Source organism: Ciconia boyciana, chromosome 3, assembly GCF_034638445.1.
Source record: "Ciconia boyciana chromosome 3, ASM3463844v1, whole genome shotgun sequence".
NCBI lineage: Eukaryota > Metazoa > Chordata > Aves > Ciconiiformes > Ciconiidae > Ciconia > Ciconia boyciana.
This window is the reverse complement of record NC_132936.1, coordinates 20513048-20539490: the sequence shown is the minus strand read 5'-3', so window position 1 is coordinate 20539490 and position 26443 is coordinate 20513048. Positions and strand designations below refer to the sequence as shown.

The 26443-nt window shown below is 37.5% G+C and overlaps 1 protein-coding gene across 4 annotated transcripts in view; it reads right to left on the bottom strand.

The window, feature by feature from the left end:
• Positions 1–672: 672 nt before the first annotated feature.
• Positions 673–26443, bottom strand: part of EIPR1 (EARP complex and GARP complex interacting protein 1) — a 99147-nt gene continuing 73376 nt past the window's right edge. The window contains exons 6-11 of one of the 4 annotated variants that reach the window (XR_012041337.1): positions 24869–25005; positions 21281–21448; positions 19851–20018; positions 9329–9548; positions 5329–5528; positions 673–4236 (exon numbers count right to left, since the gene is read on the bottom strand). Coding sequence is in view for 2 of the 4 variants with exons in the window: in XM_072855109.1 (XP_072711210.1) it covers positions 9374–9548; positions 19851–20018; positions 21281–21448; positions 24869–25005 (648 nt within the window). In the remaining 2 variants the exon portion in view is untranslated. Of the gene's footprint in view, positions 4237–5328; positions 5529–7186; positions 9549–10399; positions 10544–19850; positions 20019–21280; positions 21449–24868; positions 25006–26443 lie in introns of those variants that run through there. The other 3 variants (XR_012041338.1, XM_072855109.1, XM_072855110.1) reach the window with 3 other exon arrangements.

Below are 26443 nucleotides of genomic sequence, written 5' to 3'. Positions count from 1 at the left end.
CCCAGTCTACTGGTGCCCTCCTGGCCAGCACAATTCACTTCAGGTGTCTTACCAGACATGGGGAATACACTAGTGCCAGACCCAGGAGCTTGTTAAATTTTCACCTGTATCCCGCTTGCAGAGTCTCTTTGCACATTCCAAAAGATACTGAACTGACTAACACAAACAGAAGCCACTGCCTTTTCCCACATACCCTATCCTGCTTGCAGCCCTCAGATTATTATAAATATCTTGATCATGACAACAGGAAGATATTTGTCTGCAACACACTTACTCCACTTCCTCCCTAGCTCTGCTTGCTTGAAGGCCTCCCATTCTCGACCCGACCTCAGCCAGTCATCACAACACTGTAACCTCCTCACCTTCCTGTTTTACAGTGCCCTTTACATTCAGTACTCTTTCTAGGACTAGCCACCCACAATGTCATTCTTTTCTCACTATGTAGGAAAGTTACAGCAGATGAATGATAAACTCATAGGGACAAATTTATTTTTAAATGTTTCATACACCACCCTTCAGGGACACACTGGAGCTCCCTTTGCTGTAAGGACAGAATTGATGCTGATCACCACTCCAGAAAAATTCACAAAACCCAGAAGTGAAGTATTCATAAAACTTGTCATCTGAAAATAATTTGCTACAAACAAATGTAAAGAACTATGCCCCCCCAACTGAACAGTAAAGTGGTTTTCAAACACTAAATAGTAAAACTCTCATTATTCTTCCCAGCAGATATTATCCTACAATGCATAAACCAGAACTGACTCGGCCTCTGGCATGGGCAATACCAGAAGAGCTCAAGGTACTTACTCTCCAGTTCTAATGGGTCTTAAGTCAGCTCATAAGGCTGTCATACAGGCCTGGCAGAAAAATTAAATTGCTCTTATTCCAGGTTCCACAATGTCTTTCCTGTGTTGGAATCCTTGAGATGAAGCTCCCAATCCAAAATTGCACCCTCCTGTGGTTATCAGAGAAAATAAATTGAGCACAGCTGACTGAAATCATTCTGATTCAATTATTTCATGAACACTTCAACTAACCACATTTATCAGCCTCCTAAACTCATAAATCATAGCAAACTCTGTTGGGAAATTCAAAATTGATGTGTTCCCGCCTGAATCAGAGAAAGCAGTAGGCATCTGACAGCCTTGAGGAGCAGCCTTGTGTGAGCTGATTGGAATTTCTATCAGTATTAATCTTAATAACCTCAGGTAGCTTCCTCCCCACAGCCTATGTCTTTCTGCGCAAGCAGTGAGGGAAGGAGCACTGCAACAATTACTCCCTCATTCTCTCCAGCTGACTCAGTTTTCTGATGAATATGAACATGTCAGTCATGCTTAGCCTTCATCCACAGCTCTTCTCAGCCCTCAGCAATGACCAGTCCAAACCCTGTAGAATTTAAATTGTGGTTTAAGCCTTGAAGTATAGGACACAGGAATAGAAAACAATACCTCCCGATACAGCAGCATGAAAATACTTAAAAACAAAAGCAGCTTTCCCCTCTGTCTTGCAAGAAGTGCCTATGAACTGCAACAGAAATTTGTACAGCATTTATCCAAGTCATTCAAACAATAGACTGAAGATATTCAAACAGCATTAACACTGAAAACAGATGATTAACACACAGATCAGAAATATGCATCTATCTAGGAAACTGATTCCAAGTAACTGTCACTCACATCTGACAGGATGGTCAGAACAGTTGTTGAAGCTCTTTGGTATTTGCTTTGCGAAGGATTAAACAGATTCCATTGTGATGAAGCTTTCATTTGTGCTTTTCCTAACAGGCTTTCCAATAATAATATATCTACCAGATTTCTCCCATTTTACCCAGATTGACTTATAGAAAAAAAGCAATGGCATCAAAGTATCTATGGCTCCATCTACCTACCAGCTGCTATCAGCAGACATGTATGCACCCAAGCCTAACTCTTTTGTAGTTGCAAATAAATGTGTTACGCAGCCACTCTCCTAAGGATAAGGAAACATTCTTAATTTTAAGATGATGCTTTCCTCTTTGTGCTGGTGTATCACTATCCTGAGTAGCATAACCCTTTTTTGGAAGCAGTTTTAGATAGGTAAACCTCTGATTAAAATACTGGTATGTGTATACTGAGACACGGCTGAAAGTACTCAAGTGAGTGTTTTACCCCACCAGCTGCCTGCTGGAAAACAGATCATTCTTGTTCACAATCTCTGCAAAGTCAAGTTCCAGGTATCCTCTCTCCCCGCCCCACCCCAATTTCCAGGCACAGAGTAAAAGGATGGTTCATTACTTACTTTAGCAGAAACTCTTTCCCATTATAAGAAACTAAGAGAATATGTTTGTTTGGTTTAATTTTTTTTCTCATGTGTGTTTGAAGACAAGTTAAATTTACCATTATATACTATGTTCCACCCATCCTCTTTGGAAAACAGGGAGGTGTAAGGGAAATCATACAAACATTCGGATTATAATTCTGGCTATTCTGTGTAACACAATGGATAATCCACACTTTGTTGCATGGATGCGATCACATCATTTCTGGTATTTGCTAGTATTTTGACTGGTGTTTATATAAAAAAATCCAAGTAAAAAAAACCCAAAACTTTCATAATTTGGCTAAAATTTCCTCACTCAAACAGATTTCCTTATCCAACTCCATGCACTGCTGTTCCACATAGCTCCAAATATCAATACAATTTCTGCTGTTTTCCAGTCTGTCTTGCCTTCTCAGTCCTCTGCAAATTTTTAGAAACTGGCAGTGGTTCAGCGAATTTGTCTGCCAAGTCTATTACCACCCCAGGATTCAGCTCATCTAGACTTGCCGATTAGTATGTGGTATCTTTGGGTTTTCCAAGGTTTCCCATACTCTTCTAAATTCATTCTGTTTAAAAGCTTTTCCATAGTTTCTCCTGCCAAAATCCTGAACTTGGGGCAGTGTCAGAATAAATGGACAATTTGCTAAGAAGGTACATTAGAGGTCCTCCCTGCTCAGCCCAGCTGCTTGGCAGCTGTTGCTATAGCTCCAGGGCAACAGCAACCCACATATTTGCCATGCATCTCCACACAGGGAGCTTGGCTCCTGGATTTAGTAAGACTCATTCATCTCTTTCTCCCCAAAGCTATCTTCTGTGCTGGAGCACTAAAACCCCTTTATGAAGTTGGGGCTGCTGGAGTACCAAAAGCTGTAGCATCAAAACGGGGGATTTTCTCAAGAACAGCTCAAAATTCTTTTGCTGTAAGGTAAGTCAGTGTGGAAGGGATGATGTGCTTCAGATACTTCATTAATCACATCTAATATCTTGAGTTGTTCTCACTAGGACACTTCCCCAAAGTCATAGACGGGGATGAACAGTGTCTGTCATAAACGGATGCTTTTGCAGATATAGCTGGTGTGACTCAAGAAACAGCCCACTTGAAGTTTTCTTCCTGCCTCTCAGGGTACTGCTCCCTCGGGTTGATTACCCAATCTGACAATTTTGCACCGAAACGGACTACAACTGCTCGCACATGCAGTTACAACCTGATCTCTGAAAAGAATAATGACCAGCTGAAAATCCTAACCCCTTAAAACCTATGAGTTAGAACTAATAACTTATGGATCAACAAGAACATGTTTCTTTATGCCTTGACAGCAACTACCCTGCATGAACCATCTCCAATATCAGAACTAAAATGCTGCAATGTAAACCAGCAATTCTCTAGCACTTAAACCAGTTAACACAGAGAGAGTAACATGGAAGATTTTAAGGACCTTTCGTATCATAGCTAAAACAAGCAAACAAAAATTCTTCTCCATTTTTTTACTCCTTATAGCTTTCTCTTTACTTTGTTTACTGCCAATTTCTTCCATCTTTCCTATTTCTGTTTTCCAAACCGATCTTTCCCTGATCTTGTCTTTCTCAATTCACTTTTCACTCTGTATTTGTCAGTCTTCCTTTCACTTTTTCCTTCTCTTTTGTCTTTTTCTCCAAATCTGTGTGTCATTTTCTTCTCACTTCGCTAGTTCCTCACTGACCAAAGTGGCAGGTGGAATGAGCAGGAGCAATGTGCAAATTGTTCTGGACAGTATCCATGGCTTCACACCCAGCAGCTCCATTTATGGGAAGGCCAGGCTTCTCTAAAAACTGATTTGCACTTTTCTCTCAGTCACTTCACTTGCTATTCCAGAAATCATAGGCTTTTTGCAGCCTCAGAACGGAATTCATACCACAGGCTCCACAACAAAGTTTTAAGCGCTTTCTTCATATCCCCTAGAAAAAGAAAAAAGAAAAAAAAAAAAAGAAAACCCTTGACATCCTCTGTGAAGCCAAATAGCAGCTCTATAGCATTATGAGCTTGTATCTAAATACTGATCTTAACAGTTATCATTACCTACTTTTCATTGCTTCAGTTATGTCAAAGGCGTATCTACCTTGTGGTGTCTTACCATGTCAGACTATAGTCAGATGATACTGTTGAAGACCATCTTAAACAAGCTGCAGAATTTTAGTCTCAAATACTGCAAGAGGTACCAGGCTGTAAGACTTGGTAATTACGAATGAAGAGGCAAAGAGAGAACTAATGCTTTCTATTGTCAGCTGGAAAATACAATGGTCAGGCAGCTTAATTCTTTACAAAGCACTCTTTTCAACTAATTTTAGTGTTGAGCATAATCCAGATCATATGGCTTCTTATTTCCGCTCACCTTTGTGAAATGAAAAGGTATGAGGTAAGGAAAATTGATCTAGAGCAAACGTCAAGTCTACCCATGCCATCCAATACATGTTCTTCATTAGCTCTAATGTTGGCAAGCAGTCCACTAACTTCATGGGCATCAGTACAGGTCAGGCTAATTTTAGCGCTGACACCACAAGCAAAGTCCAGGTCAGTAATGAGGGGTTTTGCTTTTCAGTGTTTGGTGGTGTTTTTTTTAATTTGAAGTTAGTACCATTTTTAGTTCAAGTGAAACAGATTGTCATTTCAAGCTTCTCATTAAATGGCCAGGACTGACTTCAGTCAGTTTCATTTAGATCATGCTTAAAACCTTTTTAAAAATATTATAAATTCCTTTCTCCTTCAATAATTTGCTTTCCATGGAATAAAAATACCACATCTCAAGCATTTTTGTAATTCCATACCAGACACATATTAGATTGGTGACAAAGAAAAGATTTTCAGCACCAAATCTGGAATAAAACAAGTTTTTAGATGGCAACATTGACAATCTGACATTTTTAAGGAATACCATAATTCACATTTTCAAAACCAAACCCTATTAAAGCTCCTTACCTGGACACAGTCTGCAAAGAAAGAAAAATAATTTAAGAGGTGTTTGTTTGAAAACACTACAATTATGTGCTTACCTATGCTGATATGTGGCTGTATAAACAGCATTCTCTATGAGACACTGAAACAACCCAGTGCTGTGAGATCAGTTAGACCATGATTTGAATTTCCGAAGCAGTGATGGACTCCTTGCTGTACAGAAATCAGCTTGCCTCCACAGTCTTACTGCCAAGGAGTGTTTTGGAACAAGGTAGTTTCCCAAAATAATACTGAGATTCTGTAAGAAAATGATCTGAGACATGAGTGTTTTCTGAAATTCCCTAAAACACAAGTTACAACCAAAGTAAACAGTTGTGAGAGAGAAACATGCAGGACCAACATGCTGTCTCAGCACTAGAGACAAAGTTTTAGAGAATAAGTTATTATTTTTAACTTCTATTTTTGACCTTTACTGGCAAATAGCACATGTCCAGGGAAGTAAGTAAAGACCAGACAAGCACACAAGGATTCTCTGCCAGGACTCTTTGTAGTGTCCAGCAATTCATGGTTCAAAAGGATTTTCTAAGCCAGAGATGCTTGCCTTTATATTTAGCAGCCTTTAATGGATTCATCTTTCAAGTACTGGTTCAGTTACTTTCAAGTCATGTAAACTTTAACATTAATGAGATTTTTTTTGTTGTTTCTTTGGGTGTTGTTTTTTTTTTTTGTGGGGGGGGAAGGGGTTATTAAAGAGGAGTGCTATAGCTCACCTGCATGCCTGTGGAGACTACCTCATTTTGTATGTTTTGAGCAACCACCTGCAGATTCCATTTAATAACCTCTAGTTCTGGTATCAGGAGAGACGGTGAACAATCACTCCCTATTCATCCTCTCCCTCTGCCACTTGTGATTTTATGGACTTTTATCATTCCCTCTCAACCATCTGCCTTTCAGTCTATTTAGTTATCCTCATACAGGCGTTGCATGCTATTCATCACTCCTGTCACCCTCCTGTAAAATCTTTCCCAGTTTTACTACATTGGGTTTGAGATGGAAGAAACCAGAACTACACACAGTATTCAAGATGCACATACACCACAGATTTATAAATATCTATTATTTAATGGATTAGCAATGCTTTATTTTCTTCTCTATTTGCTTTCTAGTAATTCTCAACATTTTAATTAAAATTTTAACCTCTATTAAGCTGACATTTTTCAAGACCTATGAAAACCCTAAGATCTTACTTCCAAGTAAGTACACTGGTGGTCCCCAGTAGTTAAGTAAAATGACTGTTTTCTCCCATATCTGTTACTTCACATTTCCTGCACTGAATTTCATCTACCATTTTATCATCCAGCCACTCTGTGAGGTAAGGCCCTTCCATAATTCTTCAGTCAGTCATCTTTACTACTGTGAACAGCATCTGCAAAGTTTGCCATATTTCTATGCAGCCCTTTTTCCAAAAAGGTCACGAGTATACTGTAAAGCACAGGCCTAGGCACAGATCCTTGCAAGACTTCACTGGTAATTTCTCTTTGCCATGAGATGTGATGATTTATTCCTGCTGCCTATTTCCTATCTTTTAATCAGTTATTTAACCATCTTTGAACCCCTCCTCTTATCCTACAGTAGCTTGCTTTCTCTAACAGCCTGGGATGAAACCTTGTCAAAAGCCTTCCCTTTCTGAAGGTCATTTCCATATTGCTGCCAGTGCTGTTCATGTAGCTCAGATCTTGCTTTACAGACAGCTGAAAATGATTAAAACTTGACCCTTCCTGCTCTCTTGATTCTACTGTAATGTGTTTCATTCAAATTCGACCTGCTACTCCCTTCCTTGCCAGCGTTCATCCCCTCTCTTCTCCCCTATTGAGTGATATTATACACATTTAACAACACTAAAACAAAATAAAATATTTCTTGATATTATTTGTTTACAGAGCTTTCCAGCTTGTATAAGCTTACAATATTAAAGGAAATACAGCCACATCAAAATTAGTCTGAAATCTGTCCCGCATTTATTACAGGTTAAAAATAAAATCCAATCCCGCATACTGTTACGTAATTTCCCATCACCTTCACACTGCAAGCCATATACATTAACAGACAATAAAGTTTCAGCAGACCTTTATTGCTAATGTGAAGAAAGTTTTAAAGAGTTCTGCTGCATACTAAAGATATACTGCAGAGGTTTTTTGTCGTCTTTTTTTTTTTTTTTGGGGGGGGGGGGGGGCAGGGGGGAAACAGAAACAAAAACAACAAGCCAACAACGTTTTGTGTCTGAAGATTGAAAACCCCACATATAAAGCTGCAGCCCAACCAAGGATTTTTATATTCAGACAACTGAAGCACTACTGATTTGGAAATGTAATTTTTCTTACAGTATACAGGTGAATAGCTCATGCCTAATTACAGATTGAGACAATTTGAAATAGAACAAGTTTAAAATCTTAACGCAGAAAATCAGACCATCAGAATTTCCAATGAAGCATTCACTGTGGAGCAGACAGGCAGCATCGTAACACAAATGCAACAATAGTACAGATGATTTAATTAGATTACTTCACTCCTATGAATTCTTCCAAACAAGCTCTTTAAGAAAGCCAGAAATAGAATTCAACTTTCAGCTTTTCTGGGTGTTTTAGCCTATAGCAGTCAGTCATGCTCCCAAAGCATGTTCTCACAGAAGCAGCTGTGTATACACAACAAATCACATTTGGACATGTTTCGATCCAAGAGTGGGTAAGGACGAGCAGAGGTGAACAGCAGGCTGTCCCTCAACACTAACACCAACAGTTGCCATAGCAACGGGAGGACTCACGGGAAGAGTCTGGTATTGATCTTTCCATCCCATGTTCTTGCCATTTCTTCAGCGTGGTCTTACACAACACTACCACAACCAACACCATTGCACGTACCCAGGTTCTGAAGTTAATGGGAAATAATAGTGATGAAAAGGCAACAGGGAGTAATTACTGCTGCGGTTAGTCTGAGCGCACAAAGAACAGCAGCAGAATTTTCATAACAACAAGCTATACAAGGGGAAGGGGGGTGTCAGTACATACAGGCATGTTTCACCATGCCTTCCATCCACATCTCAAGTTTGCTCTGCATTCTCCTGCAGGGCAGCATCTGCCTGTCCTCAGCATTTGTAACAAGAGTCGCCAATGCCTAGGTCAGGTATTGCAAAGAGCAGGATATAGCAAAGGATGTTTTGTGCTTAGTTGAAAGCTGCTACGTCATGTCAGCGTACTGCGGAATGGCACAGAGCCAAATGGATAAGAAAGAGAGACTATTTACAAATACCAAAGAGATTTTTCCGGTTAATAATGGCATACCTTCAGAGTCTCCCAAAATATACTACAGCACAACTAAGTTCTATAAACATGTGATAATACATTACATGAGAATATAAGAGATTTCGGTCAAGACTAATATTGTTTCCAGTAACAACACATAGCTCAAAATTGCATCTAGTTTGCAAATTAAAGGATGGTACTTTGTTGATACTACCTTAAGGCTTAAATGAAAAATATATTTTGAAGGTTTCACCTTCATGATTAACATTTCTTCTCAGGATATGCAAAATGGGAGAAAAACTGTTTAAAATATTAGACTGAATTAAGAAAGCCTTTTAAGACCATTCCCAACTGTATCTATAAACATTGAAGAATGACCAGAATAGTTAGCAGAATGTAGCCCTAGCTAAAAGCAGAAGGCAGCTTATATCAGAAAGATATTATTCTTGTAAATGAGTAGATCACTTCTGCTACATGCATCCTACATTGTCCCAGTTTTATATCAGCAAAATAACACCTCTGAAATCCACTATATTTGCATAAAGCTGAAGTAATAAAGCAATAGTATGGGAAGTACCCAATATCTCCAGACACTTTATAATTCACAAAGTGATTAGGCCCTAAAAAAAAAAAAAAAAAATCTAACTAGCACAGCCTTCAGAAAATGCATCATAGTTTTCCAAGGCAAATACAAAAGACAAATTGAAAGTGTCTATATTAGTACAGATATTCTTAACAAAATTTTAACATTTATACTTAATAAAAATAGATCCCGAAAAAAAATCTAAACAATACCTACCAATTGTGTACATCAAGATAACAACTCCACCATAATCCAAACAAATTATAACAGTATGTGATATTTAAGAGCTCTGGGAACCCTGTTAATAACAAGTCTCCCATCATAACTTAAAGACGCAAATAGCCATGGGTCTGCTGAGGACCATTCAACTGCATATACACTATCTTCATGTTCTTCATAGGTAGCTATTACACTGTCCTGAAGGGGCTCTTTAATCCTAAAATTGAAGAGGGGAAAAAGAAAAAAAAGAAAATAGTAAGGATATCTGAACACACGTGGTTTAAAAGGCAGTATTAAGTGTCACTAACATCTAGATAAGCAACCTCACATTTAAAGTACAAGAATGCAGTAGTAGGCTCTAAGGAAATATTTTATATCGGATATCTGCATGTACCTATGTTTTAGATAACACAGCAGAGTCAAGTCAATATTAAAGACCCCATTTGCAGGGATAAAGTACCTGTTATTCCCAACTTCAGTGCATTTCCAGGTCTCTCAGAACCTACACTAAAGCATCTCCCTCTAAAGCCTATCGGGTATGATCTAAATGCACTTAAACACACATTTTTATCAACACCTTTTCTCTCACCATTCTCCATCCCTTCCTTTCCCCCTTTGTTGTTAACTGAATTCTTACAATAATATATAATCTTATTAGAGACAAGCAGGTAGGTAAAAAGTTGCAGTCCTTAACATCGCAGTCTCTCCTGTGCTGCCACCCGGGACCTGCTCTCTCCAGAGTAATGGAAGGGAGATGGAGGCACCACTCTGAACACTTTAATTTTTATCTCCCATTCCTAGAGTTATAACAACACCGGATTCTCATCTATTATTGTATACCTCACCTCTCACTGCAACACCCAAGCTCCTGGTCACCTACATCATGAGACACAGACAGATTCTCTTTTGCATTGCAAATATTTAAGAACACATTCAGGCAATTCTCTGAAGTCCAAACCACCTAAGAGTCATTAATTGTGCTCTGCTAGCCGTGAACAGCCTTTCTTCCCTCCACTCACAGAGCCAATCCCTCCTCTCACAGCAAAACCACAGCACATTATTCTGTAGCTACAGGGTAGGTGAGTTTTCACAGGATGACCTTCGAGCTCCTTCACCCACAGAGGATCACCTCTGTCTGACAGGAATCAGTCAGCCTTTCAGAAGCATCCTCCTGCCTCCCAGAAACAGCCTTGTATTACAGCTGCAATCCTCCTAAGAGAAAGCAAAGCCAAAGAGCCCTGTGAATGCCACTTAATCATTTAAACAGATGCTGTTACTACAGAAATGAAGTGTTGTTATTGGCCGTCTTTGCCCTCTACCGCTGCTCTGTGAAAGCACGTGTCTCTACGATCACAAAGCAGATATGGTATTATATCTGAATCGCTTGCAGGATATCGCTGCTCCACCTAGCCAGCCTAACCAGCTGTGAATCTAACATCACAATTAAAATTCAATTGAATTTAATGAATAAACCAAAAGCAGTCTGATACTGCAGAACAGCTTCGGATATTTAGTTTCAAGGGCTTTTATCATTTACTTATGCTACGTTTAAGGTCAACTAACAAAAAACGGTCATAGCACAAAGAACACACAACCCCTGGTTAATTGCAAAAAGCAGCCTTGTTTTGCAGTTCTCCCGAGTAGGTACTTTGATACAAACCATCTAACAGCAGAGAGCTAATAAACACACACACACTTCATCTCCTACAATGTGTTTTTCTAACTTCCTGTTAACTGACATGCCTGGTTAAGTGAAAGTTGGTCATGTCCCCAGACGGCAATGTGCTTCACACGGTGCTCACCCACTTACCCACAACTCCATTATTCTGAAGGTTTCAAATGTCTCTCTGGATAAGCAGGGGAGTAATGCACGGTGCACATGGCTGTCAGGGGACACGACCGACTTTCCGTTAACCAGGAATCTCAGTTAACCAAAGGTTGGATAAACAAGGGCAAATAAGCTTCTAGATTATACTATTTTCTGTATGCTCAGAGTTGTTTCAGTGTTTCATTTAAATAACACAGTTCATCTAATTCAATTTAGACAAGTCATAGGGGAATGAGTGTTCAGGAAAGAAGCCTGTAGATGAACTTCTGTTTGGCATTTCCATTTATAACTACAATTTTTAACTGTCTTTTATTATTGTCTATATACTGAATTTCTTCTTGGGTATGAAAGTAATTTTGTGCCTTCCCAGAAAGAGAAAGCATGCTATTCTATGTGGTTCTTCAGACCACATGAGTTCAGTTTTCAGTGGTTTTTTCCTTGTTTTAAATAGTGTAGATCTATGATGACATGTATAGACTACTTGTGCATAGAATGGCATAGCCTTGAGACAGTTATTGAGAATCTGAGAAAATCCTTACAGAAGTGATCACTTGGTGTAAAAGACCTAGATACTATACAAGATAATCAGGATGGAAAAAAAATAATCTCAGAATGACACGTGTCTCAGGAACGATACAGAAGATCCAGAGGAAACTGTCCATGAGCATCCTTTACAAATACAATGAATGAAAACAGATTAGCCTTTAAATTATGTAATGGGTAATGAGCCCAGAAGGATTCTGCTAATGGAATAAAGAGCAGAATTTATTTCACGTATGTGAAAGATTGTTCAAAATAATTAAAAAACCAGAAAGAGCAAGGTTGTTTGTGGTGGGTTTTTTCCTCACAACAGGAATCTCTTGGAGACAGATCACCTTACCCCATGCTAAGAGACTTCCAAGAAAACACCTCAGATTTGTCTGCATTTTGGCTATGTGCGTGCTGTTTCTGGTAATCCAAGAATAGGCTGAGGATACTATTTTTGAATTGATATGAATCTAGGATACTTACAATGCTTCAGTTTCTGAGCCCCACAACAATCTCTTTACTCTCAATGAATTTTTACTCAGCTTTTACACATTTTTACTTATTAAAGAATCAGCTCAGACTCTCCTAACTCCCCAGATATTAAATATAATTTGGATAATGCAAGAAGTTACAGACTTAACAGCTATGACACTGACATATATTTAAGCAAGGTAAGAAATAACCTTTTAAATATATATATATAATATATAAAAAAACAGAGTCTACAAAAAAAGATTAGATTATTTTGGTCACAGCACATACTAGTGGAACACATACAAAACAACTTGTATTTATCTTAAGATGGTTTTGTCTCCTTAGATTTTTTAATTATCCTTCTGTTTGTATCAGTTGCTATAATTTTATTTCTCCTTAACATACAGTAGGTAACTTCAGAGCCTAACATATCATAGCACTGAGTGTATTTTTTCTAATATGCTATTCATAATGTAGCAATGATTAAATGAATACTGCTATACTTTCATGTGCATTATTCTTACCTCAGAAACATTCATAGTTACCAACTCCTGATGACAATGCCCAGGTTATTTGCCTTCTTAGGTTAGATGCATAATGCCAGGCACAGAAGGAGAGGGCACTCAAAGTGGACTGAATACTAGGATAAAGTCAGCAGATCTTTGGCAGGTTTTGGAACAGAGAAGAGAGTTCAGGACCTTAAATTTCTTCCCAGTTAGAGAAGTTCAGAAACAGGAAGAGTCCCTGTACAGAGGTGGATATGAAGTAAACTCTTTTCTATGCTACTTTAATATGTATAATTCAGGTTGTTGCCAAAACACAGAGATTTCTGGTTTTACATAAAAGCTGCAGGTTATGGGTGTAAAAATGCAGTTGCTATGCCATAGCTAGTTTAGTGTACCACAGGTATAGGTGCTTGGCCTATTGATCCCTTGATACAGCAGTCTGACTAGACTATTTTGATAAGCATACTTGGTAATCATTTGTTATGCCTGGCAAGCTTAGTAAGCTATTTTCTTCCTTGTCCTAAATCTCCCTGCCCCTTAAAAAGTTCCTTTGGTTTCTCATTTTCCTGTACTATTTTTCAAGACTTTTTCTGACCAGACTAAAATACCTTTTTCTCTCCTTATACGTGTTCTTGCATTGCATCAACTGACAAGGCATCAAACTCTTATGTCATCAAGAACTCATAGTAAAAAATGTGTAATCTCTACCTACATCCTGCATAACTTTAAGACCTGTGCCACACAGAGCTGAAACTGGACTGCTTTCTCTTTGTAGTGTTATTCACATAGCACGACCCCTACCAGCTTCTCCTATGAAAGGAGACAAGCTTTCATTTTACTAGATAACTTTGAGGTTAATTGTGTTACAGACTTGAGAGAGAAGCCTGTTAAGCCTTGGATAATTGTTTTCATGTAGAGAGCTGTTATTTCCAATTACTTCTCATGCTAACAACCACTTAAGTTTGCAGTGCTTGCGATTCTGTTTTGTCAGCACAATGTTCAATAAAGTGTTTTTCAGAGTCACCAAAAATCATTAATTCTGTATCACAGTCAAAATTAAATCCTCTTTAATCTAAAAATTACTATGAAATAGATGTGATTCAATAGAGCAGCAACATGTACTGCAGCATCCAAATTGAATCCTGAAATCATGCCATTGGATTCTAGAACAAGGCCCATGGGTGACCTTTCCCTTTAACTGTAGGAGGAAAACTTAGCAACTGTAAGGTTTTGTTTCTGATAAGCTTAGACAACACACTACTTCTTTCACTCTGTTAAGGAAGACAGAATTCAAGGATGTTTATACTAGAACTTTTATATATATATATATATATATATATATATATATATATACACACACACACACTAGAATTTTTATATATAGTAATTGGCCGTTCATACTATTGTAAGCTTTTTTTTTTTTGCCCCCCCCCCCCTTTTTTTTTTTTAAACACAAAAACCCCAGCCTTCTGAACTGCTTCTATAGGAAAATGACATCTTTAAAACCAGGAAATTCATATTTTAATATAACAGGTTTCATAGCTGTCCTAATACACAAAATAAATTGAGGGTATATCTGCTGATAAAGGTTAAAGAAAGAAATAGTACAGAAAAAACACACGTTTTTAAAGCAAAATAGTCTAGGAATTGGAAAGTGCTGCTGCACTAGTGCTGGCCCAGCTTCCTACACATCCAACCAAATAAAGTCCTGAATACTGGCATTCCCCAAAACAGAAACTATTTAAGCTGTTTTAATTAATTGAGTCTCTTGGTTGATTCCATAGCATAATCCTATGATTTCTAGATTTCTCCAAGACATAAATACCACAAGCAAAACATAATCAAAATTAACCCTACTGGCAGGTGTGTGAAAATACCCTGAAAGCCTGCCTTATCATGAGTGTTTGGCAAATACTTTTCAAAATACCAATGCTGACAATTCACTCTCCTGAAGTCACAGATGAGTATATAAAGGTGTTATGTTAGATCACACAATTTGTATGAAACCACAGGATTTACTATTCAAAAGGCTCCAAACCACGTTTCTACCAAAAGTAGAAACCACAACTTCCTTTAGATGGAATTTTGAAGGAAATATCTTTCTACAGAGAAGCCAGCCACCATTTTCTCTCTGGTCCATTCCGATTGCTGAAGATGTTCCTACACTTAAAATCTCATTAAAAACTTAACTATCTCAATGAGGTACTCTGTACTGGAAGGACCAATCGTTTACATCTCTCAGCTTTAAATGCAAAATGGTGAGAAGTGCTTGTGTTAAATCTTGTTCTTTTTGTATCAAAGGATAGCGTGGCTAACACCTATGGTGAAAAAGATGGAAATATAAAACTTCAGGAAAAACACTAAAAAATTTATTTTCTAATGTGAATTTCTGGTACAATTTTCAATAGATAACAAAGATAAGGATAAGCTTAGACCATATCGTAAAAAAATGTAGCATAAGGGAGAAGGCAGCATAAATCAGTTATGCCAGTGAAAACACAGCAGACATCTTAAGCCTGTAAACCCCAAAGAGAGCAGGTAGCTCATTCTGCAAAATTAAAGTTTAAGAAGGGCTTCCTTTTCAGGACTGATGTATAAGCTCAAAATGCTATTGACCATATAAATCTTTTCATTGGTAAGGATACAGAAAAGGCTTTTTCTCTTAAAAAGCATGTCCTCCATTATCAATTGAGCCTTGTCATGAAGTTCTGGCCATAGAAATAATGAAGACTGAAAACACTGCTGTAGATGCAGCATATACCTTGCTGTTGGTGCTCCCAAGGTAGCAAATGGTCTCGTGCTGTGTATCACCAGCATACCAGAGGCCTACAGAGTTTAAAATTTAAACCAATAAGGCAAACAAATATGTTGCAATAACTAAAGCAAAGGAATCCTGACTGGTGAGCAAAAATGGTCACACTAAGCTGCAAGAACCTGGTAGTTTTTGTTTATTGTTAGAAACAGCAATGTAGAATTAAAATGACTGTCAGACTGATTTAATACAACCAAATATAGACTCATTCACTAACATAAGGATTTTGGATGACCAAAGAATGAAGAAAGGATATAAGACAGTCGCCACCTCCCTTTGGAGGAAGACAGTTCTCAGTGCTCTGCAGATGTCTAAAAAGGAACTGACTGACACCTTTAGGAGCTTTGGAATTAAGGCAAGTTCAGTGTTGCAGGGAGGAAGTCCTTGCAACACCAGAGTGCAAAACCGTTAAAGAAAGAGAGGCCAAGGAGAAACGTGTCTTAATTGGTTGCATCCATAGATGTGGAATGACCCCATGTTTTAAACATTTTGTTCAAACTGAGACATTCAAAGCACTCCCTATGTTCTTATGCAGGCACACCAGCGTTGTTTTGGCGATGAAAGCTAAAGGCACCCCAAATACTCACCTCATCTGTTCTGTTTTCATTTGCTTTGTACACTTTTTTCTACCTCTGGATCAAGGCGCCAGAAATTAAGCTGGGAGTACAGCATTTCATTCCCCATTTCTCAGCTAATTTTTTGCCATATTTGGACTGTGCATTAAATTATCCAGACTAGAGACTTGACCAGAATACACCATAGCTCTCCTCTGGCCACGTGCCTATACTTCCTCTCTGTGAACAGCTCGATCCTCTTTTTAGACTACCTACTTTCAACAGAGACTTTGGGCTTCCCCAACACAAAGCACTGAAGCCTTTCCTTATTCAGTGCAAGAAAACAAATACAGCTGGCATATTTCTCCTAGACACATTTCACAAAGGCAGTGCGTGCACAGCTAGCATGTTTTGGAACAAAAACACAGTTACTGAGAAGAGAAACTCAAGAATATGGCTGATGGCAAAAGAAAATCCTAAAGGGAAGAATCAGAAGCCTCCAAAGATTATTCAGAAGGCAGTAAAGGTCCCTGAGCTGCAAATAGTCAGGGGCTAGAAGCATACCCAAGGGAAATATCACCTTCTTTTCCTGTTTTTAGAATCTTTCCTCTTGGCCACTATCAGAGACATAATACAGGTTAGAGAGACCTTTGATGATACAGGGAGGCTGCTCTTACATTTTTATGATTGATGAGAGAAACAACAACAATAGCAGTTAAAAAATAGGGAAGAGACAGCAAACTAGTTGCTCTTATCTGAATCAGCAGTTAAGAGGAACTGAAGGTCACTCAATTGCGACAAGAGGCAGATCCTCATGCAATAGTCCTAGTCATATTGCTTATGCAAGCGTGTTCTGGTCTCCAAGATGGGAGCATATATACTCCCAAGATGTCAACACGTACATGGACAAACACGCAAAGGAGAAACCTCAAAGAATAATTCCTTAGTAAGAATAGAATACAGCAACTTGTTTTGCTGTCTATTCATTACTCAGTGAACCTGTACTCTTTTCTTAAAAAAAAAAAAGTTATCTCCAAATAATTATTTTTCAGTTGTGAACCTTAAAAACTAGGCATTTACTGAAGAAAATGTGGCAAGAAAAAACAAGCAGGTAGACTCATGCATAGTTCTACATGGCTGAACAATTACTTGGTTTTGTCTCCAGCCAAGAAATACAATAAAAATTATAACGTTTACTCAAAAATATATTAAAAACTAACATGAGTCTTAAAGATCTCAGAAGTCTTAGCTGTGTAGAATAGTACCACAAGTCAACATTTTTAAAATATGGGGATTTTTGCTAAGTAGAAAAAAAAAAAAATTGAAGATACATCTGGTACATACTCTCAATTTTTATATTTAATCCAAGGAGTATTTTTACAAGTTCTTTTATTCAGAACATGAAAAATAGGTAGCCCATGAAGAAAGAGCCTTTTTCCTTCTTTCCACTTGATATTTCAACCTTCTTTTGAGAGAGATTTGGTCACTCAGTCTGAAGGTGACTGACTGGAGATACTAGTTGTACAGACACCTGCTCTTGCTGGTGTATTTCAAGATACACCCAAAAAAGACATTTTCTTTTTTGATATTTGTGTGCTATTTAACAGCAAACCAGATGTCCTTCAGAACAGGAGAACAAAAATGAACCCCATGAGAATATAACACTTTCTTGAAAGTCTAGAACATCCCCAAGCAAAAAACCACCACCACCACCCCCCCAATAAAACCCCATGTTTTACAGAAGAGACAGTACCCATAGAATGGATCTTCAAAGGGGTCTCCAGAAGGGAAACGGGTACTAAAGCCTAAATACTCAGCACTAGTGGTTAACTGAACAAGAAGTATTCCCAACAGCTGTTATGCCCTGCTTCATTAGTGTGCTCAGAGCTAAACAGACATTCATCTGGCAACAGTTCAAGGCTGGTGAGCACCTTGCAAACATCCTTTCAGCTCAACTCATAACAAGGGGCGGGGGGGGGAGGAGACAACACCAAAACAAGACTGTCACTGTACCAAGCAAATGTTACAAAAACTAATGTGCTTTCCCAGATTTTATAGAGAACCTGGAATTAGCACCTGAAAAGCATATACCTAAAAAGCAAAGGCAGTATTGACACTCTTGTAGCCTCTGGGACCAGGCAAGGGCTTTACATCATTACTATACAAGTCATTCACGATGTGGTTTACATCCATCCCATAGCCAAATAAAAAGATGCATTATATTTGTTGTAGTGCTTTGCATATTCTTGGTTTCAAAAATTCCTATTCTAGAAACTATCGCTTGTGTTTTAATGAGGCAACCTACGCTATCTACGATCAATAGAAATTCAGAACTCCAGATAACCTACTATACAACATCTGTCAGAACACTATTTACTTGCAATGTTATTTATATTAATACCTATACACCATATACACACAGGAAACTATACTGTCTTTCTCACTTCCATTAATGCTATTTAACTTCCATCCAGAACAGAATAAATTGCAATCCCCAGCCAAAGGTAAGGAACCAAAAGGTACATCATATTTAAAAGGCTGTAGTTCAGTTACATTCTAGAAAGTCAGTATGTACTGTTGATGTGAGCAACTTTCTAGGTACTTAATTTGATACCTTGATTTTCCAGGTACTTACATCACCTATCGCTTCTAGAGACATTTTGTACGTTTAAAATTAACCATTTCTATATATGGGATCGCTTCCTTATTTAACATAAAAAAAGGTTGCCAAGTCCTTTATGTGAAGCCAAAATGTCAAAACTATTTGGAGCAATTTCATTGTGAAAATTCTGCCTATTTCATTGCAGACAGCTTTGTGTATTAAAATAAACTAACAAACGTAACAAAACAACTGCTCAGTGCAGACATGTAGAACATGGATATTCACAGTTGCAAAGAACAGAAAAATGTAGACTAAAGCCTGTTGGTATCAAAATATTTTACATGAGTTTCAGTAGCATCTTCATTTTGTAAAGGAAGAGTTTGCTGAAGATCACCATGTAAGCTCGTTGCAAAATTAGAAAGCCTCAGCCCACACTAGATCTACAGAACTCCCTATACACACATATATATATTCCTAAAGAAGTACAGAGAGGAAAACAAGCATCATATATTGCACAATGAAAAAGTTGAAAGCAGGCAAAAATGGAGGATTAAAAATTATTATTTTCGTATTTCAGTTAACTCTTTACTAAAAAACCCATCCCTTCAAAATTCACATGCAAAATAGGTGATTCCCAAGCGGAATGGTGTTTACAAATGCTTGCAATAACATGCATTATTCTCTACCAAGAGAGTCAAAAACTAACTTCTGTTTTGCTTGAAGTAGGTCTAATGGTTTCTAATTGGTTTCTAGAGCAGTCAGGAATATTAAGAGCGAAACTTACAAAAATTAATGTATTTCTACTTCCTTTCTTCTGCCTGTGCAGAAGCTCACCAGACTGCTAACATCTCCTAAAGGTTAGAAGAAAATGCAAAAAGCAGATTTTCAACTCTCATTTAACCCAGATTATTTTATGTGCTTGACTTGATCCAGAGATCCCTTAAAGTGAATCTTTTCACTGATCCAGTGGACTTCAGGACTGGTTCTCAGCATCACCATCCCCTTCCTACCCGTGAACATACAGTGACGGTGCAAATCAGATTTAAAGAGTGGATTCCACCCAAGACTAAGTAAAGAAGAACAAAGTAGGAATTAGAACTACTTACCTGAAAGGCCTGTATACAAAAATCCTAGTCAGCAAACAAATAGCATGTTAACCATTACAATGAAAAGACAAACTATAAGCATCTGCATAAAACTCAGGAAACTTCATACTTCTCTTCTTGATGCTGGTCCTCTTGGTCACTTAGTTCATCATCATCTACCATATGCCCAAATGGTTCAGAAGAAATTGATACCATATTAGACAGAATAACTCTGCTATCACTGCTTCCTGTAAGGATCAGCTGATCATGAGAATGATTGTATCTGACATTCCAGACCCTAAAAAATGAAATCAGAAAGAAGAGGCTATTCTTGGCAGGTAGCGCATCAACGTTAATATTTTTTTTTTTTTTTTTTTTTTTTTTTACAAAACAGCACTAAAAATTGATCTTTGACTTAAATGTTGTAAGTACGCATAGAAGTGACATGCCTCATTCCAAAGACTGTTTTTTGCCATCTTCATTTGCCTTTTAAGCTTCCATGTCATCTGTCTTCTATGAGGTGTCTTTAAAATTCAACAAATAAGTTTTGAAAAAAAATTCCAAAGAACAAAACACACCATTCAGTGGTATCATTCCTGAGGGTACATGTCAACTCATTGTTTAGTAAGTCAGATATCTAAGTTCTAAATATAAAAATTCCCCAAAGCAAAGTACGGATTAGAAATAACCTGTTAAACAAAAATCTCACTACATTCTTACAGTAAAGTTTAAAATAGACCCTAAAACAAAAGTAGGATTATATTTCTCTTCAATTTTTACATTTTACATATCAAGTTAATACCAAATGTCTTATGGTTCTTGTTTTATTCTTTCTCCTTTAATCTTCTGGAAAAAAGTATAAATGCTGCTTCTGTTAATTCACATCTTCATTCCCCTCAAAGTAGCTTCAGGGTCCAGATTTATTTTGCAAGAATTACTCCAACCCAAATTTTATAAAATATGAACTGCTCATCTTTTTTTAACCACTGAAGCCTGCAAACGTCCGACAAGATTCTCTCCTTGCTCCAGCCACAAGCCAGAGTGGTAGATATGGGCCCTAAATATTATCTCAGAGAATAAAATAACTCACTTGCATACTCTGGCTTAAGGGCTGCAAAGAGCATGAAAAAAGTGGGGCTGAATTATTGAGCATTTCCACCATTCGATAACAGAAGGATAGATGGCAGCTGCTGTAACCAAAACAGCGCCAGGGCTTTTCTGCATCTCAGGTGCAGCAGACTAGGCTCAATTTGGGAAGGCACACCTGCATCCCAGCTGGCCCCTATGAGCCAAGGTCTGTGCTGTGCTTCTCAAAGGTGTACCCTATCTCCCAACAATGTTAACAACAGTTTCTTGCCAATTAGACTAACGTCGTCTAAGCTCTTAATTCACAATTACACAAGGAACATTCACATGTTGAAATCTTTCCTCCATGCAGAAAAATGATTATTCACAATAGCACAGAGTTAGTTTGCATTGTTCCTAAACAGTAAAATAATTAGCTGAATAAATTACATAAGCCATCCACCCACAAACCAGCATGCAGATAATTTGTTCTACCAGTGGGAATGCTCCTCTAGTGTCTTCACTGCTTCAGTGACATTTCTTGTGTCCCAGAATTTCACCTTGCAGTCATCTCCACAGCTAGCCAGGTAGTACTGTTTATTGGGATTAAAGTCTAGGTCTCGTACCAGCTGTCCATGTGCATTTTCTATGCAATATATCTGTCTGTAAAACACATTAAAAAAATTAAATGGTCTATAAAAAGCTAACTGCACTCCATTGACAGGAATCTGTTTCCCTGGAAACTTGCATAATCCCCTTAGCACCCGCAGACCCAGAGTTCCCATTGCTAGTGCATAGTTTAGGGAAATCCCAGCTGTTAACAACAGTGACTTGTATAGATTTCTCAGCTTGCATTGAAGCTTTGCTCTTTCCTTGTTTGCATTAGGATCATCTGGAGATAAAAGGAGGCAGTAGTTCCAGATGATTCTAGCACAGCTCTCTAACAACTCTTATAAAATGTCTGTTACTAAAACATAGTATTTTCAGATAACAGCTTCTCCACCCCGAGTAGTTATATCAATTCTGTATTTATGACATCCAGTTCTCCCTATATGAAAAGCTGAGATGCAAGGGAGGCAACAGATATGAACAACAGCTTTTTATTATTGCTCTATTTTGAACTTACTTTCTTGAGCTCTGGCATTTATCATTAATTTACCTGTGGCCCTTAAACTACTCAGCCATGCTCATACTCATGCACATGGACCACTTCAGAAAACATTTGTCGTACTGCTAACAACCTAGCATCCTTATTCAAAACATCATGTTCAAACAGTTTGTGTCCGTACCTTGCCTCTTAAACTTAGGGTCGTTATTTTGTTTGCTTCCGCTATTGCATTACCAGATTTATGAAAAGGCTGTACCTGTTCCCATGTCCATTCTCAAAGCCACCATCTACCGAAGTTCTGCTTAGATTTGACAGACTCCTACAATCTTCACTAGAACTTGCCAATACTGTGAGCTTTTTTCTTTTTTTTTTTAAATGAAAAATGTTTCTCTTCAGAAAACACAGACTGACCAAAACTTTGTATTTCCTGTGCTGAATATATGTTTTCCTCTGAAGACCAGATAGGTATTAACAGCAAGAGACTTCTCTAACTACTAATACAAAGCAAAGTAGCTCCATAAGGAGAGATTCAAAGTATATCAGGCCTATACTAAGTCCTATCCTGACAACTATGGCAGTCACTTGGGATAGAGGATATCACCTAGATATCCAACTTCAACACTGCTCAGTTTGAGAGCTTAAGGATATTACTCAAGTACGCCTTTCTACCAGGAATTCTGGGATCTGAATTCAACATTTCCTCTTAATTTCTTGAAACATCTTTATGGAAAAATTTTTAAATCTCAAGCATGCTTGCAGCAATAAAACACTTCTTTCCTCCTTTACTGCACCTTTCACTTCTTTCTTGCACTTCTTGCATTGCTTACAGATATGTGTGTAAGGGCTTAAAAAGAAATACCACTGTCCACCTCACATTCAGCAGTGCTTACTGTGAAAGCCTTTATCCCAACTTAACTATTATTCTGACCACTTGATCCCTTTCATTCCCAAATATGAATATTCTTTTCTTTCACTCTATCATCCTACCTACAGCAAGAATACCTACACTGAATTTCCCACATACATCATAAGATTAAGGCCAGACCACACGAACAGTTTCTCCAGCTAGTGGCTCCACCTTCTCATATTCTTTTTCTTCCATATTTTTTAGAATTTATTATTGGAGTCTGAATTTTCCTGATACAATTCTCTAAATCCATTCAGCCTAGTGTCTGTCTCCTTTGCTTCACAAGCTCTTATCTGATTAAGACTGCTTCCTAGTCTAGTCTAGGAGTCTTCCCACCCACCTCTTTTTTTACCCCCCTTCTTTGTTTGCTATGTCCAAAATCATTCCCTCCCTCTATCTTACAGCTATCATAATCACACTCCATGGAAGTAGCTATTCTAGCTACTTCTTTAGTATCTCTCCTCTTTTATTCTTTGCTGGTATAGCAGTTTTCTGTCCTTGATTTTTTTTTCCCCTTTCATTTTTTGCTTCTTATACTGCCACAGTTTATACTGCCCTGATGTTAAACTCCTACCTCTAGCCTAACTAGTCATTATCAAATATTCACATCATTTTAGACATATCATTGTATAATTGCATATGAGACATTCTTGCACATATTTTTTTAAGTACATTGCAAACAGCTCTTTGGCATAGCCTAGTACTCATAAATTGGTTCAAGGACTATCTAATCTGAGCTTCACTTAAAGTAATTAGAATTGTGGGGTTTGCTTTTGTTAACCAAGCTACCCTTTCATTGAGGATCTTGTTAATATCTGGACTATCTATCTTTCATAAAAGTTACTCAGACTATTCACTTAATGCAAGATAGAGATGCTTTTTCTAGTGAGACAGAGCATGAAGCAGACTTCACAGTATTTAAGATTTTCTACTTAGAAACACAGGCTTTAATCTTAAGGTCTGCATGCTATATATTAAGAACAGGATGGTTACAAAAACATCACAAAAAAGCAACTTAAAAAAAAAAATCTCCTTTGACCTTTCTTTTCTCTCTTGTATGCTTCATATAAAAGAGTCTTCATAAATGAAAGTATACACATATATACAAAGTTAGATTTTTATATATCCTTTTACATGGCAAAGAACAGGACTTTCAAACCTGATGACAAGCATACAGGAAGTGACTTAATTATTATATTTGTATTTTTAGCTTTTGTTTATTAAATTAAATAAACCTTTTTGGCAAAAACACACAAGGCTGGCAAACATGGGGATTTATTGCTACACCCCTGAGCTGGCAGGAACCACAGAACTAAATGTAAAGTCATCCCCCTTTAAGGCAACAAAAGTTATTACAAGACATCAGTCTTCTCGGTTTAGTGATAAATTACTATGTGCTGAGGGGATAAAGCGTATCTTAAAAAAGCTTGCACAGGCTTTAGTAGTCATGGCAACAGATGTGCACAACATCACTCCTTTGCTTATCAAAATCACAACTGAGCAGGGGGGAAAACACCTTATTAAGTATATTCAAAGCCTTAATTGATTTGGTTATGATTTTCAGAGATTCAGTAGTTTCATATAACTAGCACGCTACAATCTTTAATACAGTATAGTATACTATTTGTTAAAATCAGAAAAGTGAAGAGTGAACTTACCCTGTGAATTACCTTCAGAGATTAAAGTTACCTTTAAATAGCATGCTATGAAGACAGTTCATAGCATAGTCAGGACTGATGTTAAATCCTTTTCAGGCTGAATTACAGAACAGCTTCATTCAAGTAATGCCTATGTATTGAACAAATCATCCTGACACTAGTACATAGTTCAGTAAAACTCAATATACAAGTTAGAACTGAAGCTGAGGAGAAAAAACAGAGCAACCCCTTTACTAAATTGTGAATATATCAGCTATGCAAGCCCAACCATTCCTTTTATAAGTGATAGCTTTGCCACATTTCTAACCTTAAAAAAAAAAAAAAAAAAAATTTTATGGTAGGAGCAATGAAAAATCCACCTCCAAAGGAGATTGTCTTTTTTAGAGAACAAGACTGCAATTTCTCATTACCTCATGCTTCGTGTATCCCATCCTCGAACAGTGGTATCATTGGCTGTTGCAATCTGTGTGCAATTGTGGTGTGGACTCCATCTTCCAGAAGTAAATTTTAATTGTCCTTTCCCTTCCAAGGCTGCAGAACTAGAGAGCTAAAATAATGAAACAAAGCTGGCAATGTTTCTAAATGTAAAGCTAAAATGAAATTAGTTCCACTGAAGACAAAACCTGCACAATAGCCTATTGTTTCAAGTGTAACAGACTACCAAAATCCTAGGATAAAAAACAGAAAAAATTAAAAGCTAGAGTTGGTTTTGTATCTCACAAAGTAATTTTTACAAAAGCTTATGCAGTGTAATGTATTCAGAAATATCAGAAGTACTGTACTACTCTATAAACTAAAATAAACAGTTTCAGATCATTAGTTGAAACAGTAGCTAGACGAAAAGGGTACATTGCACAAATTTGTAGCTGCCTCAGACAAATAAACACACCCATTTAGCTTCATGAACAGTCTTACAAGACTGTTTTTCCATGTCAAAATGCCAAATTTTATCTGCAGGAACAGAATTATAGTGTCAAAGACTCTTCAATAAATGTACAGTAGCTTTTAAAAATAAAAAAAATCAAGGCTCAGGTGCCCATGTCATCACATACATGCCTATTAAAATAATAGCAGGTACTAGATCACTAATCTACAACCTGTAAGAATTAAAGGTTTCAGTTCCAAAACCAGGCTTGCTGTCACTGAGCAGACAGCTCTGCATCTCCATAGTTAATGAAAAGAAGGCACAAAGTAATCAACTTTCTCTTTGAAGTTGTACAGCAAGTAATCCTCCAATTCCACGTGAATATGGGGAAAAATGAAGCTGCAGACACTGCAAATTACTTTTACTTCTAATCACTTACTGAAACTGATTGTTTAATATCTAAAGGGGGGGATGACACCAAAATACTTGCATTTTAATCGGATATAAAATTTGTACAAGTTTCAAGTGGTTAGGCAGACAGCAGACTTATTTGGTCATCTTGAACACGATGTTTGTATTTCAAAATGTTTCATTAAGATGGATTTCACAAAAGCAGATTACTGCACTGGATCTCGTTGGATCACTTTTCTCCTTTACCTAAATCCTAACACATCATAAAATATTCTATTAAATAGAAGATTTCTCAGCAGAAATATTACACTTTGATGGATGAGGAAGACTAAAACATACACACTGCTTACATAAACTAACTGACACCAACAGAAAAATATGCTGTCAATACCAGACTGCTTTAATCTATTTGTATACAATACCAGTGTCCGTTTCTGTATTTTGCTAACTTTTTACTATTACAGTTCCACCAAGAATATCCTATTTATTTAGCATTCAGATTAACAATCTAGAAATTACAACTCTTCCATCACTGAAGTCTATGCCACCTAAGATGTGTTGCCTTCCAAAAATTTTTCAGGGTTTTTTTTTAAAAGAATGTAGAATTCTCAGCATGCAAGGTTATAAATTGTTCATGTGTTGAGTGTCATGTGTTGAGTTCATGTGTTGAGTACTCCTCTAGCACCATCCTTCCTCAAGTACAAATACT